Raw genomic sequence first — 15,694 nt, forward strand, 5'->3', positions numbered from 1 at the left:
TGTGAGAGTTAGACCATAAAGAAGGCTGAGCACAGAAGAATTGATGCTTTCAAACTGTGGCGTTGCAGAAGACTCTTGAGAGTCCCTTGGACTGCAAGGAGATCAAACCAGTCAATCCTAAAGGAAATCAGTCCTGAATATTCATTGGAAGGACTGATGCTGAAGCTAAAACTCCAGTACTTTGGCCACCTGATGCAAAGAACTGACTCATTGGAAAAAACTCTGATACTGGGAAAGGTTGTGGGCAAGAGAAGAAGGGGATGACAGAGGATGAGATGATTGGATGGCATCACCGACTCAATGGACATGAGTTTGAGCAAATTCAGGGAGATAGTGAAGGACAGGGAAGCCTGGCGTGCTGCAGTTCATGGAGTCCCAAAGAGTTAGACATGACTGAGCCACTAAACAACAACAACAGTATTTGTGAATTCTGGTACATCCCCACATTTTCCTAAAGAATCCTTAGAATTTTTATTTTCATCTTTGCACTTTTGGTCGATGTCAAAAGCTACCAAACATCACAATTTATGGAACTTGTGTAGTGCTAAAAATGTTTCCACTAGAAATTATGCTACTGAATGGGTTCTTCTTAAAAGATGTAACAGGTCTCAACAAAAAATTTTCAGGATTTATTACTATATTTGGGACTTCCTCAGTCCAGCAGTAAAGAATCCACCGGCAATGCAGAAGATACAGATTTGATCCCTGGTTCAGGAAGATCTCTTAGAGGATAGCATGGCAACCCACTCCAGTATTCTTGCTGGGAGAATCACATGGACAGAGGAGCCTGGCAGGCTACATACATGGAGTTGCAAAGAGTTGGATATGACTCAAGTGACTCAGTACACATTACTGTATCTGATGTAAAGATCCTATATGTATATATAATATATGTCACTAGTCTGCTTATATAGTCAAGAGGACAGCTTATGAGAGTTTAAACCAATATACATAGTTTATACCCTTTAAAAACCATATATATAAAAAGTAGTTATGTATATAAAATATACATAACACAAATTTAATAGGGCTTCTCAGGTGGTACTAGTGATAAATAACCTACCTGTCAATGCAGAAGACATAGAGCTGTGGGTTTGATCCCTGGGTAGAAAAGATCCCCTGGAGGAGGGCATGGTAACCCACTCCAGTGTTCTTGCCTGAAGAATCCCATGGACAGAGGAGCCTGGCAGGCTACAGTCCCTGGAATTGCAAAGAGTCGGTCACAACTGAGGTGACTTAACACAGCACAGCATATATACTTAATAGCACACATTTAGCTACGAAACATTAAACTATCTCAACCAGTTACTAAATTATTAAGTTATAAGTATTTTATAATTATTTCATGTATTTCATTTGTAGAAATCAAAACAATAATCACAACTTATATTGGTATTTATATTCTGAAATTTAGTGTTTGAAGTCAGATTCAAGTAAACAAATGCATTTTTGAAATTGAAGAATATACAAAAATTTGTGGATATCCTTTAAAACCAGTGTATACTGCAATATTTCTTCATGCTTTTGTGGACAATGGCCATTTTCACTCCTTTGATTGTATAAAACGTATAGCATAATAAAAATAATATATAATCCAATTTAAGAGAGGGGTAAAAATAAACATTAAGTGATTTTTAACTGGAATACATGAATGTTTATAAAATCATTTGGCTAGGTGAGGATTACCCAACAAAATAATACACTCATTTTGAATATAAGCTATTTCCACAAAACAATAAATTCTGAGTCTCCCTGTTATGTTTGTAAGCATCCTCCCATGTCCTGTCCACCCAACCCTGCTGCCCAAGCCTATTTTTTTCACAGGTGACCCAGACCTCACCTCTAATTCCCCACAGGCATCAAAAAGCCCATGTTCCACTCGGCCATAAAGAAAAGAACAAAATAATGCCATTTGCAGCAAAATGAATATAACCAGAGATTGCCTTACTAAGTGAAGTCAAAAACAGAAAGACAAATACCATATGATATCACTTATATGTGAACTCTAAAATGCGGCACAAATGAACCTCTCCATGAAGCAGAAAGGGACTCAGAGCCACAGAGAACAGACTTGCGGTGGCCAAGACGAATGTGGGAAGGAGAGGGATGGACCGGGAGAGTGGAGAAAGGGACTCAAGAGCCACAGAGAACAGACTTGCGGCGGCCAAGACGAATGTGGGAAGGAGAGGGCTGGACCGGGAGAGTGGAGAAAGGGACTCAGAGCCACAGAGAACAGACTTGCGGCGGCCAAGGGGAATGTGGGAAGGAGAGGGCTGGACCGGGAGAGTGGAGCTAGTGGTTGCAAACGACTACCGAGAGGATGGGTAAACAACAAGTTCTCACCAAACAGCACAGAGAGCTACATCCAGTCTCCTGAGATAAACCATGAGGGAAAGAACAGCAAAAAAGCACGCACGCATATGACTCGGTCACTTAGCTGCACAGCAGAAATTAGTGCAGCACTGTAAACCAACTATAATCAATAAAGAAAAAAACCCATGTTCCATGCTCACAGGATTCTGGCCTGGGAGGCAGTGGGTGGCAATGGTTATTAATCGGATAAATGCGTTCCTTGCGAGTGAAGTATCAGCCAGCTAACCTGTGACCCCCTCCCAGGTGGCCACACACACACTCCTCTTTGGGAGAATCCTAAGACATGAAGTCGATGTGACTTTCAGACAATGGGGCAGGCCACAGAAAGAAACACTGGGAGTCACATAGGTGACAGTCCAGTTCCGGAGAATATGTTGTCTTCTCTTGGAATCTGCATGAGTCTCCACCATCTTTAGGCCTGAACTGGCTACCTTCTCCCCTAAGCTCAACCTGCATGCATCCTCTATTCCCTAGACTGCAGACATTCGCTTATAAGAATGATCCCCAAATCCTTATCTCTAAGTTTACCTTCCAGTATGTTCCAGCCTCTAATTTCTTACCACCTGCTGAATATTTCCACATTACGTGTCCTGCTGGCATTTCAAACTCATTACGTCTAAAATGGAACAACCCTTCATTTCCTTATCTTCATTTATTTTGTATTAACATTATCTCAGTTTTCTAGACAGTTAAGCTCACTGGGTGCAACCACTATGGATAACAGTATAGAGGTTCGTTTAAAAACTAAAAATAGAGTTGCCATATGATTTAGCAATTCTGTCATTGGGAAAAGAGAGAAACTCCACTTTTGAAAAGATATGTGCACCCCAATGTTCATAGCAGCACTGTTTACAATAGCCAGGATGTGGAAACAGCCTAAACACCCACTGACAGATGGATGGATAAAGAAGATTTGTTACATATATACAGTGGAATACTACTCAGTCATAAAAAAGAACAAAATAATGCCATTTGCAGCAACATGGATGGACTTAGAGAATATCATACTAAGTGAAGTAGATTAAACAAAGGGAGATGAATACCATATGATATCATTTATATATAGAATCTTAAAAAAATGATACAAATGAACTTATTTACAAAACAGAAATGGATCCACAGGCTTTGAAAACAAACTTAAGGTTACCAAAGAGGAAAAGTGGGGGGAGGGTGGATAAATCAGGAGGGGATTAACAAATACACACGACTATATATAAAGAAGGTAAACAACAAGGTCCTATTGTATAACACAAGGAACTATATTTAATATCCTAAAGTAAGCCATAATGGAAAAGAATATGAAAAAGAATATATGTGCATGTGTATATATATTATATATATATATGAATCACTTTGCTGTACACCAGAAACTAACACAAAATTGTAAATCAACTACACTCCATTTTTTAAAAAAGATTATACATTTATTGATTCCTCCCTTTTCCCCTTCTTCTTTTTCTCTCCCACATACATTCAACTGCCAAGAACATTAATGAAGTCATACATGTAGGGGATAGAGAAACACCACCTTAATAAACTCTGGACTGGAAGAGTCTATATGGAGTTCTGTGTCTGATTCTAGGTAACTTATTTTAGGTAGATTATTGACAAACGAGAAAGCATCCAGAAATTGGCAAATATTCAGAGACCATATTACATGGAAACAAGATGCTTATCACAGAGAAGAGAAGCACAGAGATACACTGCAGTTCATGAGATGCCATATTTAGTTTTGAGCACAGCCACCAACATGTAAATTTTCAAAAGAAATATCTAGAACTGGTTACAGGATATATGGCCCTTCACCCAGACTGAGAATGTAAAGGAGTTTGATTATTGACTAAGGATAGAGGAATTGTGAAGCAATTTCTTGGAAGAGAGTTATACTGTCAGTTTTAACCACTCCTTCCAATCCCAAGCCTAGTGTGTGACCTTCAACAGTTCCACGGGGAGAGCCCTTCAGGCACTCCCTACATCTAGGGGACAGGGGGGTGATGCCTGCCCCGTCATGGAAAGCTACAGTCCTCTGGGGCTGAGAGGCAGATGTCTAGGAAGTAACTGTATTCACGGTGAAATGAAGGTCAAAGGTATGCAAAACCAAACCTGATGATATGCTAAAAGCTATTCTGACCAGGGGGGTGGTCTATCAGTTCCCCAGTAGTCAAAGGCAATGGTTTTTTAAAACCAAAGTAGTAAAAGCCCCCACCAAGGGCTATAGCTGAAAGAGAGTTACCTGAATTCAAGGAATGGCATTAATTAGCTGCATAGATGAACTGCAGGGGAATCTCTAAATCCTTGTTACTCAAAGTATGGTCCATGGCTTAGCACCATCTGTGTCGCCTGGGAGCTTATTAGAAATGCAGAAGCACAGAGGTCATTTTAGGCCTTCGACTCAGAATCCTGATTTTAATGAGCTCTCCCTGTGATTCACAAGCTCATTAAACTTTGAGACTTAGTAAAAAAAAAAAAAAAAAAAAAAACAAGGACCTACTCTACAACACGGGGAACTCTATCCAATATCCTGTGATAAAGCATACTGGAAAAGAATATAAGAAAGAATGTAGGGACTTTCCTGGTGATCCAGTGCTTAAGAATTCACCTTCCAATGCAGGGGATACGGGTTCAATCCCTGGTCAGAGAATAAAGATCCTACATGCCCTAGGTCAACTAAGCCTACTCATGGCAAGTACTGAAGCCCAGGCGCTCTGGAGCCCAAGCTCACAACAGGAGAGATGCCCGCAGGCCCGAACAAAAGATTTCAGGTGCCGCCATGAAGAGCCCGCATGCCGCAACTAAAATCCCACGCAGCCAAATAGATATTGTTTAAAGAATACATCTGTATGCATAACTGAGTCACTTGCTGTACAGCTGAAACCAACACAACATTGTACATAAAGTATACTTGAATAAAAAGCCAAAAGCAAACCAAAAAACACCCCCAAATCTTTGAGACTTAGGAGCCAGCATAGGGTGGCACCTGTCAAGTAAGAATGTTCTCCTGTCTCCCTTAACTTTTCTTCCTCCCCCTGCTTAGAGCTCCTTGTCTGGAAACAGCAGGTACAGATCGCAGAGGTGAAGAGAGAGGAAGAGCTGCTCCTCCGAGGCAGGAGGTGGGAGGGTGGACTGGAAGACTTCCTTCCAGGGGAAACTGAAGGACCTACGAACTGACTTCTGTGCCTGTGTTTCCAGCTTAGCATGAAGGGGGCAACAGAGGATGAGATGGTTGGATGGCCTCCCTGACTCAGTGAACTTGAGTCTGAGCAAACTCCGGGAGATAGTGAAGCACAGGGAAGCCTGGCACGCTGCAGTCCATGGGGTCGCAAAGAGTCTGACATGACAGCAACAGCAACATGCAAAAAACCACTGAACAATGGCCAACAGGCAGCCATGACTCAGAGATTTTGCTGAACAGAGTATAAGAATCTTCTGTAGATGCCAACCACTTCTAACCTGAAAAAAAGATGCATATTGTCACACTCCTAAAATGGTTCCTGTAGACATAGGAGTGACCCTCTGGTCCGGGATGTTACACGGATGCTTTGTCCTGTAGGTGGGAGATGGCAGTGACCTTGACCCCTAGGGTCTATACATTGTGCTGTAATAGTCATGCCTTCAAGAACCAGTTGAGTCTGTGGGACTGCCTGCCCCTATGTTAGTGACCAAAACAGTGACCGCTGCTTCTTGACTTCTACATCTCGGGCTCTCTTTACATGGTCCTATCTCCTCCCTTGAAGTCAGCTTGTCAGCTATGAGATCTCACTTGCTTCCCACTCATTCCTGACATGTTTTTAATCATCTGTGGGCTGCAGAAACATATGGCCCAGCTGGAGAGAATTGTGTACAAACAAAGTCAACCAGAATCTGCATGCAACGTCTTTTATTATTATTATTATTATTATTTCCAGAGAATTTGTGTCATCTACCTGGTCACTCAGTGATCTTCTCTGCTTGCCCACTGGTTCTAGTGACCTCATTCAGTGGGCAAAGCGTGTAACTGGAGAAGGCAATTGATCATCTACCTGTACATTCAGCAAAACTTGGGGGGGTGGTGGGAGTAAGTGGTGGATTAAACTCTGTCAGGCATCCCTGAGGTGCAAGTAGTTGAGAATGTGAATCACCCATCTTTGGGTGCAAATTCAGTTTCTGCTCATTGTAGCTGATAGAGGAGATCCTTAGTCTCCAGGGCTTTATTTTTTCCATTTCTAAGACGGAGGTAGCAATACTTAGTTTGCAGGGTTCTGGTAACTAAATGAACCAATGTCTGTGGTGCACTTAGCATATTTAGGGACCCAGTAACTTTTAGGTCTCTTTCCCCACTCCACCTCATCTTTCCATTAACTCCTGGCACCCCATTGCACGTGGGAGAGAGCTCAAGCAAGCACTTAACAGAGAGAGACGCAAAACCGTGGCCCGTGGACAGCAATTCAAAGACCTGGAGAGACTTTCCCGGTTGCCCAGCAGTTAAGACTTGCTGGGCAGGGGTTTTGGGTTTGTTCCCTGGTTGGGGAGCAAGATCCCACATGCCTTGTGGCCAGGAAACCAAAAGGTAAGACAGAAGCAACATTGTAACAATTCAATGAAGACTTTGAAAAGGTCTACATCCAAAAAAAAAATTTTTTTTTAAACAAAACAAATTTAAAAAAGACCTGGAAGTGTTTGCTCTAACTAAGACTCAGCAAAGAACTGTTGTCTTCCAAAGGTTTGAGGGAGAAGTTGGTGGTGCAGAGAAAAGGATTTCCTCCCCCTTTTTTTGGACTCTGTCCTGAGCTGTCCCCAGGCCACCACCTCCTGGCACCAACTGGCATCATCGCGTCTCCCCGGGCCACCGCAGCCGCCAGCACCCTGGTCTCCCCGGCTCTACGCTGGCCCCGTCTCATCCTCCACACTCCAGCCAGGAAAACCTCTTGAAAGCACCACACTAGCTGTGTTTTTCCTCCATCTAAAATTCTTCAGGCCCCTCTGACAAAAGCCGAGCTCCCTAGCACTCACGGGGCATCCAGATCTGTCCTTTGGGTTCCCACCTAATGTTCAACACTCCCCCCGCTCCCCACCCCACAGCTTACATTCACCAAGACCAAACCACGTGAATTTCCTTAGAGAGGTTTATATGTCTCAGTGTTTTCATGTCTGTCTGCCTGGAACAGCTTCTGACTTGCCCACAGGGTGAAATTCTTAAAATCAAGTCATCTTCTCTGAGAAGCCCGTCCTCTGCCCCACCTCCCACCCACAGAATGACTCACGCTTCTGTCCTACTTCTGTATCTCTGCCGGCAGCGGTGCGTCACGTGTGTACACTGACCGGCATGTCTCTTCTCTGCCCATGACCTGCCTCACCACACACTAACCTACTCTCCACTCTCAGGACAGCGCCAGGGGGTCCCCTGGTCAGCACCGTTGCACTTACAACCTTGAGCACAGTCTGAGCTGCCAGCAGGATGCCCTGCAGTAAATGCAACCATCCTGGTGCTTCTACCTTGGGCCTTCATTGTCTTCCAATTATTATGGTATTTTCTTTGTTGTTGTTTAGTCACTAAGGTTGTGTCCAACTCTTTTGCAACCCTACGGACTATAACCCGCCAGGCTCCTCTGTCCATGGAATTTTCCAAGCAAGAATACTGGACTGGTTGCCACTTCCTACTCCAGGGGACCTTCCCAACCCAGGGATCTCATCCACATCTCCTGCATCAGCAAGCAGGTTCTTTACCACTGAGCCGCCAGGGAAGGCCAGTATTTTTAGATACCATGATTTATAAAACCAAACTCGGAGTTCATTTTCTTTGGAAATCCTACCATAAAGTGGAAGGACTAGGTCAGAATTGAGTTTCTCAACTTCATTCTGCACAAGGTTCACCTAGAAGTTTTGTTAAAAGGCAGCTACTGGTTCTGTGATTCAGGTGAGGCCCAAGATGCTGCATTTCTAACAAGTTCCAGGTGAGGCTGATGCTGCGTGTTTATACGGTTGGGTTCAGGATAAAATTAAAGCAGCAAAACTGACAGTCATTTTAAAAAGCCAAGCCAAACAAGAGCAGTTCAATGACAATATCCATGATAGATAAATGGAAACTGCTTTCCAAAAATGGCATTTTAATGCAACATTTCAGAAATCCAAATATAGTGTGAGACATAAAATTTAAAACATGTATATAATCCGTAAACTTACTGCAAAAGCAGTTTTGACTGGTTGAGTAAAACGTCCCTTTCCCAGGAGGTGGGAGACTGTATAGAGGTAAAAGTCCAAAGAGACAAAAAGCTGTGGAAAAAAAAAGTTACTAAATGATCATTTCCAACTATTAAAGCCTTTCATTTGACTAGAAAAGATGTTAAGTGAATTACTTGTTTTTAAAAAGAGATGAAGCTGCCTCTCCTCCAGAGGTTTCTATGGTTTCATTTAATACTTTGACTATTAATAAACACATAAAAAAGGGTTTTTTAACACAATGGACACTAATTAGGCGGAGTGTAACAAAAGGTTTACATAATTTAAAACTGAAAAACTGGTTTATGCTCCTGGGGTCAATGACTCATACACAGAAAAGCTGTGCAAAATATTATTCATTCACATTGCCAGGTATTCAAGTGATGAAGAAGCATTTCCAGATCTTCTGTCTTGGAAAACGCTTGGCTAGGTATAAAGAAACCGAGAATCAGAGGCTGGAGAGTGTATACCTTGCCAGGCTGGAAAGACAGGGGCATCAATAAAACCACTCCGAGTACAGAGTCTACATGATGCCCATCAGCCACGTTTCTATTGGTGAGCTCTTACAGTGAACATCTCTCATGTGGAACCGGGGCCGACACAGGAGGTCGGTCAGTAATACCGAACCATGAGGAACATCATCCGTGATGTCCTTACAAGGATGTAAGAACACCCTAAAATACCCAGAGAACAACGCCAGGCGCTTGATGGGAAAATGCCACGGGCTTCCCCCTCCCATGAGCAGCGGACGTGAACTTCTTCATCAGAAGACGTGTACTTTGAACACTGCTCTGAAAGCTGAGAGTTTTTAAAAGACATTGCTATTGTTCTGGTCTTTTTCAGATCAACCAAGCCCACAACAGTCCTCTGTTCCAGGAAGAAGAGATTTGTTTACCCACTAGAGTCATGTATGTCTTCTCAAATGGTCTGCTGACACCCACAAACACATTCACTGTTGGAGTCTAAAGAGAGATCCTTCGTCCTTGAGCTGAGCTCTCTGCTGTGCGCCCATAATGAATCCCTTCACCACAATGTCGAGTGGGATTCTATGCCAAACATCTGTCATCTACTTTGGAAACCCTTCCAAATCCTGGGCCAGGAAACAATGATTATTTCTAAAGAGACTGAATTTACTTAATAGCGTCTTGACAGATGGAAAAGCCAAGAATGTTTACATAAGACCACATGAGACTTGAACTGCAGATATCACCAAAAACTCTGATTTTAGAAAAAAATTGAAACTAATATTTCCTCCCAACACAAATGCAACCAACTCTTCTTGATTTTTGCCCATCATCTAAGTCAGGAAACTAGAACATCTTTCCTCAAACATCTGCTCCCAAAGGTACAGTTGATCAAAATTGAGAACATCCTACATCCCTGTTTCTGCCACCTAGAGTGTTATGCTTACCTGGGTCATGTTTTTCCCCTTAGAAAACTCAAGTGCATTTTATTCTTTGAAAACCATTTTTTCATCTTTCCAGCAGAAGGGATTAGGTTGAGTCTCTGTCATTTAGAATAAGTGCTTACTAGCTAAGTTAGGGAGAGCCAGCTGATGAGCTCAACACTGTGGATTCAGTCCTGGGAGAGGCAAGGAAAACCTACATTCAACCTCTGTGACCTAAACTCTCCTGTCAAATTTGAACACCCAAACCTGTTGTTCTCAAGCTTCTGAACCTAGGAATCACTAGGCCTCTCCCCAGAGTTGCACTGAATCAGTCAGTGGTGGTCTGAGGAATCTGATTTTCAAACACCATCCCACAGGGTGTTAATGCAGGTAGTCTAGGACCTTGCTCTGGAAAATTCTGCAAAGTCACTGGTCTGTTCAAAATGACATGTGCTGGGCGCACATATGGCTGAGGATGAGTAAATACAGCTCACAGCAAAGCCATGGTCCCCGTTGAACAAGAAATTTGAAGAATGATCAGCTTGGAGTACAAACAACATGTAGGATAAATCAGAAAGAAGATAGCTCTTGATTTACATCCAAAAGTACCTGCTTAGAAATGAATTATATACTCTTTCTACCCAATTCTTTGCCTTGGAGACTTTTCCAATTAGAGAACCCAGAGAAAGCTGTCAGTTTTGTTCAGAATTACAGCAGTTGGTTTAAGCGTCAGGCCTCCACAGTTCCAGGAACTGGTGGGCTAGAGGTATAAATAGAAAGCAATCACAGAAGCAATATATCAGAATTGTAAAAGCAAAGTATTTTAAACAGTTTATTATCTTCAAGTCAAGGGAAGAGTGGGTGGTGGATGTAGAATCAGAGGCTTGCTCTGCTTACTTTTATCAGAGCTGCAACAATCCAAGGAAATGTCTGGGTTTCCGGATGTTCCTCAGAAATCCTGGGCTGAGTGAGTTGGGAAAGGTGCATAGCGACTTCCTACATCCAACCTGTCTTTTCCAGCTGCTATTTTATCAGTTCAGCTTCATTTGTTTATAGCGAAAATTAGCAATTCTTTTCATCCTCTCTAGGAAGAGTGTGGGCTTACAGGTGAGGGGTTAGGAATTCAGTCCAGGGAGGGAAGGAGGAGGGAGTGGGGTTTCAGGTGGGACTGTGGTGAATACAAGCTAAAAGAGAGAAGGCAGCCAAGGGCTCTGTTTTACCTTAGGCTCCCGAGATGACTGGAGCGGGGAGACAGGTGGTGGAATGGGTGAAATTGGGCCTTCTATGGATATCTTAGGTTGGGTTCCCCAAAACCATGTCCTGAGAGAAGGCACAACAGTTGACTCAGCAGGTAGCCCCAGATTACCACGGCAGAGAACAAGGGACCAGTCCTTTGGGGAATTCTCACCATCCCGACTCCCACCAGCACCATTCTAACCAGGGAGCCGGGCAGTGGGGTTCTTTTCCCACCAGCCTTCCACAGTCACTGGATGAGGGTGGCTCCAGAAAGTGTTACCTACTAGGCACTTCTAGTCGGGCTTGATCAGAGATTAGGCAGACCCTTGTGGTTGGAGAAAAACCCCAAGGAAGGAGTCTCAGGAGTGCTCAAAAATGTGGGAGCTGAGGCTACGTGGGTAGAATGCCAATGGTGCCTGCTACTGCAGAAGACACAGGATGGATTGTGTGTCAAAGACTGAACAAGACAAACAGGGTATTACATTTGCCTAGAAAGGTCCAATAATGTCTTTTGTTGAAAATAGGTTTCTAAGTTAAATTAATTTTTTTCCCACTAATTTTTTTTATTTTTAGAATAGAAAATACTTTCTCTGGTCAACCTGCCCTCATAGTTTTCCCTTGGTGAAATTCTGTAGCCAGCTATATAATTTTAATATGGTATAAAATATCATACTACAATACAATGTAATATTTCATTAACTGCTGCCACGATAGAAAATGAAAGCCACGTTATTTTGTTGTTTGACTGACATAGCTCCTTTATCACCACCATCATTTAAAAAGCTATGTTGATGATATTTAATAACAAGTTAAATTATTATTCAATGACAAGTTTCAAAAACTAGCTGAGGATATCCTCCTGGTAGTTTCCTGGTGGACAGGCTTTGCTTCCTCCTGAAATGGCTGCCTAGTAATTGTTTTCAGATTTTGTTTCTTTCATATTAGCTTTGTAATTTTAGCCCAGGAAGTAAATTGTTTTGGCTTCTTCCTTCTTTCTTCTTTTATTTATTTGTTTTTATTTGCTTTTAGGTTGAAGGTGTTGGGGAGTTGGAAATCTTTGGAAATTCAAATCATCTTTGAATTTCTCTGGGTTTCTGGTTTCAGTCTGGGTTTGCAATTGGAGATGCCATTCCAGGACTTCAACTTTTCTCACTGGCCTCCTCTGACTGTTGATGAGTTGCCTGACTGCTGTCATATGATTCACTTCCAACAGGTGTATGTAAGGCACTGAGGGGAGCAAAGCTGGCCACTCTGGTGACTGCTGGGAGTTTTGTGTAGACTCTAGAAGAGACTGTTTCTCGAAGCATCCCTAAACCTCTGTTATCAAACTGTCTGTCAGTGTAGCTTCATGGCTGAGATGGGTAGAGGGGAGATGAACCCAAGGACACAACTCACATAACCCCGCACCACGATGAGAGGACCCCAGAGGATGCGATGAAGGGAAGAAATCACACCAGATCCCCCTAAGTGGGCATTTCCCAAAGGATTTCATTTACCACTAACTGCTTGGATCCCTTGGAAACTCCCCAAGACACTGAGGGGCTTGATGGAGGCCATATCAACTGGAGGGTCAGATTTTAGAGGGATGAAGGACCCTGCCATCAAAGTCAGATCTCAGTAGTTTCTATAACTCCTTGCAAAATCCAGAAGGTTGAAAAGCTGAAATGGTTATGATGACTCCAACTTTTCCCTTGGGTGCCCAGGTTTAAAGCAACCTCAATGAGCCAAGTGTATTGACATTCATTTATTCCATAGCATTTCATTTTTTTTCTTACAATTTTTTTGTTTTGCTTCAATACTTTACATTTTTTAATTTGATTCTCAATAAAAATCTCAAGGGTAGGCATTTTATTCATGATCTCAGTCATTTCATTGCTTAAAATTGATCATTCTGTACGTATTTTTCACCACCTAGTATTTCTGATGCAATTAGACAAGTCAACCCGCATGTTAGATTCTGAATAAACACCAAAACCAGCTTCTTATGCATTGTTATTTCATTCAAACTCTAAACTCTAGGCAATTCAGGATTGTGATAAGGATGCAAGGAATTGGGGTTTTGCTGTGATAACATTGCCCTTCGTTGATTTATCCTTGCTTATGAACTATGTTAGACATGATTTTAAGAGTTTTTCACTTGCTCATTGGTTCACGGATCAGGTCCTGATCAGGTCCTATTGTCAGGTGCCTCAAAGATGAGGCTCTGACTTTAATTATTTTTGGTGGTGCTGCGCCTGTTGCAGTGAGTGGGGGCTCCTCTCTAGCTGTGGGGCATGGGCTTCTAATTGCAGTGGCTTCTCCTATTGGGGAGAAGGGCTCTAGGCGTGTGTGCTCAGTAGTTGCGGCTCCCAGGCTCTAGAGCACGGGCTCAGCGGTGTGGCGCATGGGCTTAGCTGCTTTGCAGCATGTGCAGTCTTCTCTGGCCAGGGATTGAACCTGTAAAACCATTGGACCACCAGGGAAGTCCAATGCTCTGAACTGAATTCAATACCACAAATGTCTACTGAATGCTTGCTTGCTGGGCACTGACCTCATCCCTTCCCTGCCTGTCTGTCTTATAGTGCTTGGCCTCTTGGGGTTTATACATGTGTCTGACAGGCACACAAGTGAACTATTTGAACCGTCCTATAGTGTCAGTGACTTGTCACGTTGTTTCTTTCACTTTCACTTCTCCTGAACATCTCCCCAGGTCCAAACATTGCCCAGACTGCTCTTCAGTTCTCTGCTAGAGAGATGAGCATTTTCAACTTTTAAATACGGTGACACTTTTAGATGCCCAGGATTAATGGCCAGCCCCAGAGGAATCTGTTTGTGTTGCCCAGTGAAACAATGGAGGCACATGGGTGTGAATGCTCCAGAGGAAGGAAATGTTCTGATCCCTTTTATAATGTCCTCTGGTGCAAAGATGGGGTAAACAGTATTGAATCAAACTTTTTAAACTTATATAAAAACTTAGGCAAATGTTTCTTTTATCCCTTATGCTCTAAAACCAATGTTAAAACTGTAAGTCAGTATTGTATCATAAACTCACAAAGTATAGCAAGCTCCCTTACTTCTCTGAATTATGCATGAAATTCTTTTGAGAAGAGGCATTCAGAGTCCCTTAGCAATAGGTGAGAACATAATAAATCCATCTCTGCTCCAGGGAAAGGAAGAATAAACACATGGGCCATATTATAAAAACTCCTTTACCTGTAAAGGGTGTTTTCAAGAGTTTTCACAGTGATAAATCAATCATGCGGAACTTGAAACACATTTTCCTATAAATTAAGAACAAATAGCAGTGGTTTCAGATAGGAATTCCTTCCCAGAATTTCAGGAGAATGATTTTACAAGTTCCAAAGTTAAAAAAAAAAAACCAGTTGAGAAATCAGGAGAAATAATTACAATTCTCCTGTGAGAATTAAATCTTAATAATCAAGGAAAAACCTTATTTTTTGCCTTTGTCTGAAAGGAGTCAAGATGGCAGAGGAGTAGGTGATGTGAGGTACATGCACTTCTCTCCACAGATGCATCAGGAATGTATCTTCAGATGCAGAGGACCCTGCAGAGCACCAGCCAGGAGCTGGCCGCAGTCCCTGCCCACTGGAGAGGAGACACACACGGGCTGGGAGCTGGAGGGCAGAGACTGAAGAGCAATCCCGGGATGAGGACTGCTGCTGACTGCCGGGAAACGGTCCAAGGGGCCAGGAGGGAGGGGACTGCTGTGGGGAATGCCTTTAGGAGGAAAGCCAGGCAGCCATGGAGGCAGGGTGCTACTGCTGAGTCAATCACGGAGGGTGGGGCCACCACTGTAGTCTCTCTCTCCCCACATGGCAGGGCCAGCAGCCTACAAATAGAGAAAGACTCCAGAGAGGGTGGCCCTTTGAGTGACTGATGTGCCAAACAACAGAGAAGGACCGCAGCCGGGGGTGCCCTTTGAACACTTGGCATGCCGAGCAATAGAGAAGGACCAGCCAGTGAGGCCCTTTGAATGTCAGAGGCTAGAAGAAAATTCTAAAAGTACCAGATCTTCTGCACACATGGCCTCTGGCTTCCCTGCACACTCGGTGCTACCAGGGTCCCTGCAATCCAAGCAGCTACGCCAGCTCCTCGCTTGGTCCTAACCGGGGAGAATGGCCAGAAGCTGCCAAAAAACCCTAATAGTGCACACCTCTCGCACTGCTGGCCACTGCTTCCCTGCACACCTCGTGCCTTGGGGGCCAATGCGATCCAAGCGGCTGTGCCACCTTCACACCTGGTCCTCATGAAGCGGACTCACGTCCTCCAGGGCTGCCTCAGGAGCAGACTCCTGTGGATGACCCGCCCAGAGGTGGGGATGAAACCACAACTGAGCTCCACAGGTGGAGCGGCTAAAGAAGAGGACTGAAAACCTTTCCACCACCTATACAAGCTAGACATTAAATTCACATGATCAACTACGTAGACTCTGCCAGTGGAATATATAAAAGGAGAATGAGTGTTCCCACAAAAGAAAACACTCTCCCTCTGGCAACTGTGGAC

At 43.3% G+C, this 15,694-nt stretch overlaps 1 protein-coding gene across 1 annotated transcript in view; it reads left to right on the forward strand.

The window, feature by feature from the left end:
- Positions 1-14,915, forward strand: part of LOC122687904 — a 38,444-nt gene extending 23,529 nt beyond the window's left edge. Inside the window, exon 4 of the mRNA XM_043893637.1 lies at positions 14,701-14,915. Coding sequence (XP_043749572.1) covers positions 14,701-14,823 — 123 coding nt within the window. The 3' untranslated portion in view covers positions 14,824-14,915. The remainder of the gene's footprint in view (positions 1-14,700) is intronic.
- Positions 14,916-15,694: the final 779 nt, after the last annotated feature.

This window comes from Cervus elaphus, chromosome 32 (genome assembly GCF_910594005.1).
Source record: "Cervus elaphus chromosome 32, mCerEla1.1, whole genome shotgun sequence".
NCBI classification, from domain to species: Eukaryota; Metazoa; Chordata; class Mammalia; order Artiodactyla; family Cervidae; genus Cervus; species Cervus elaphus.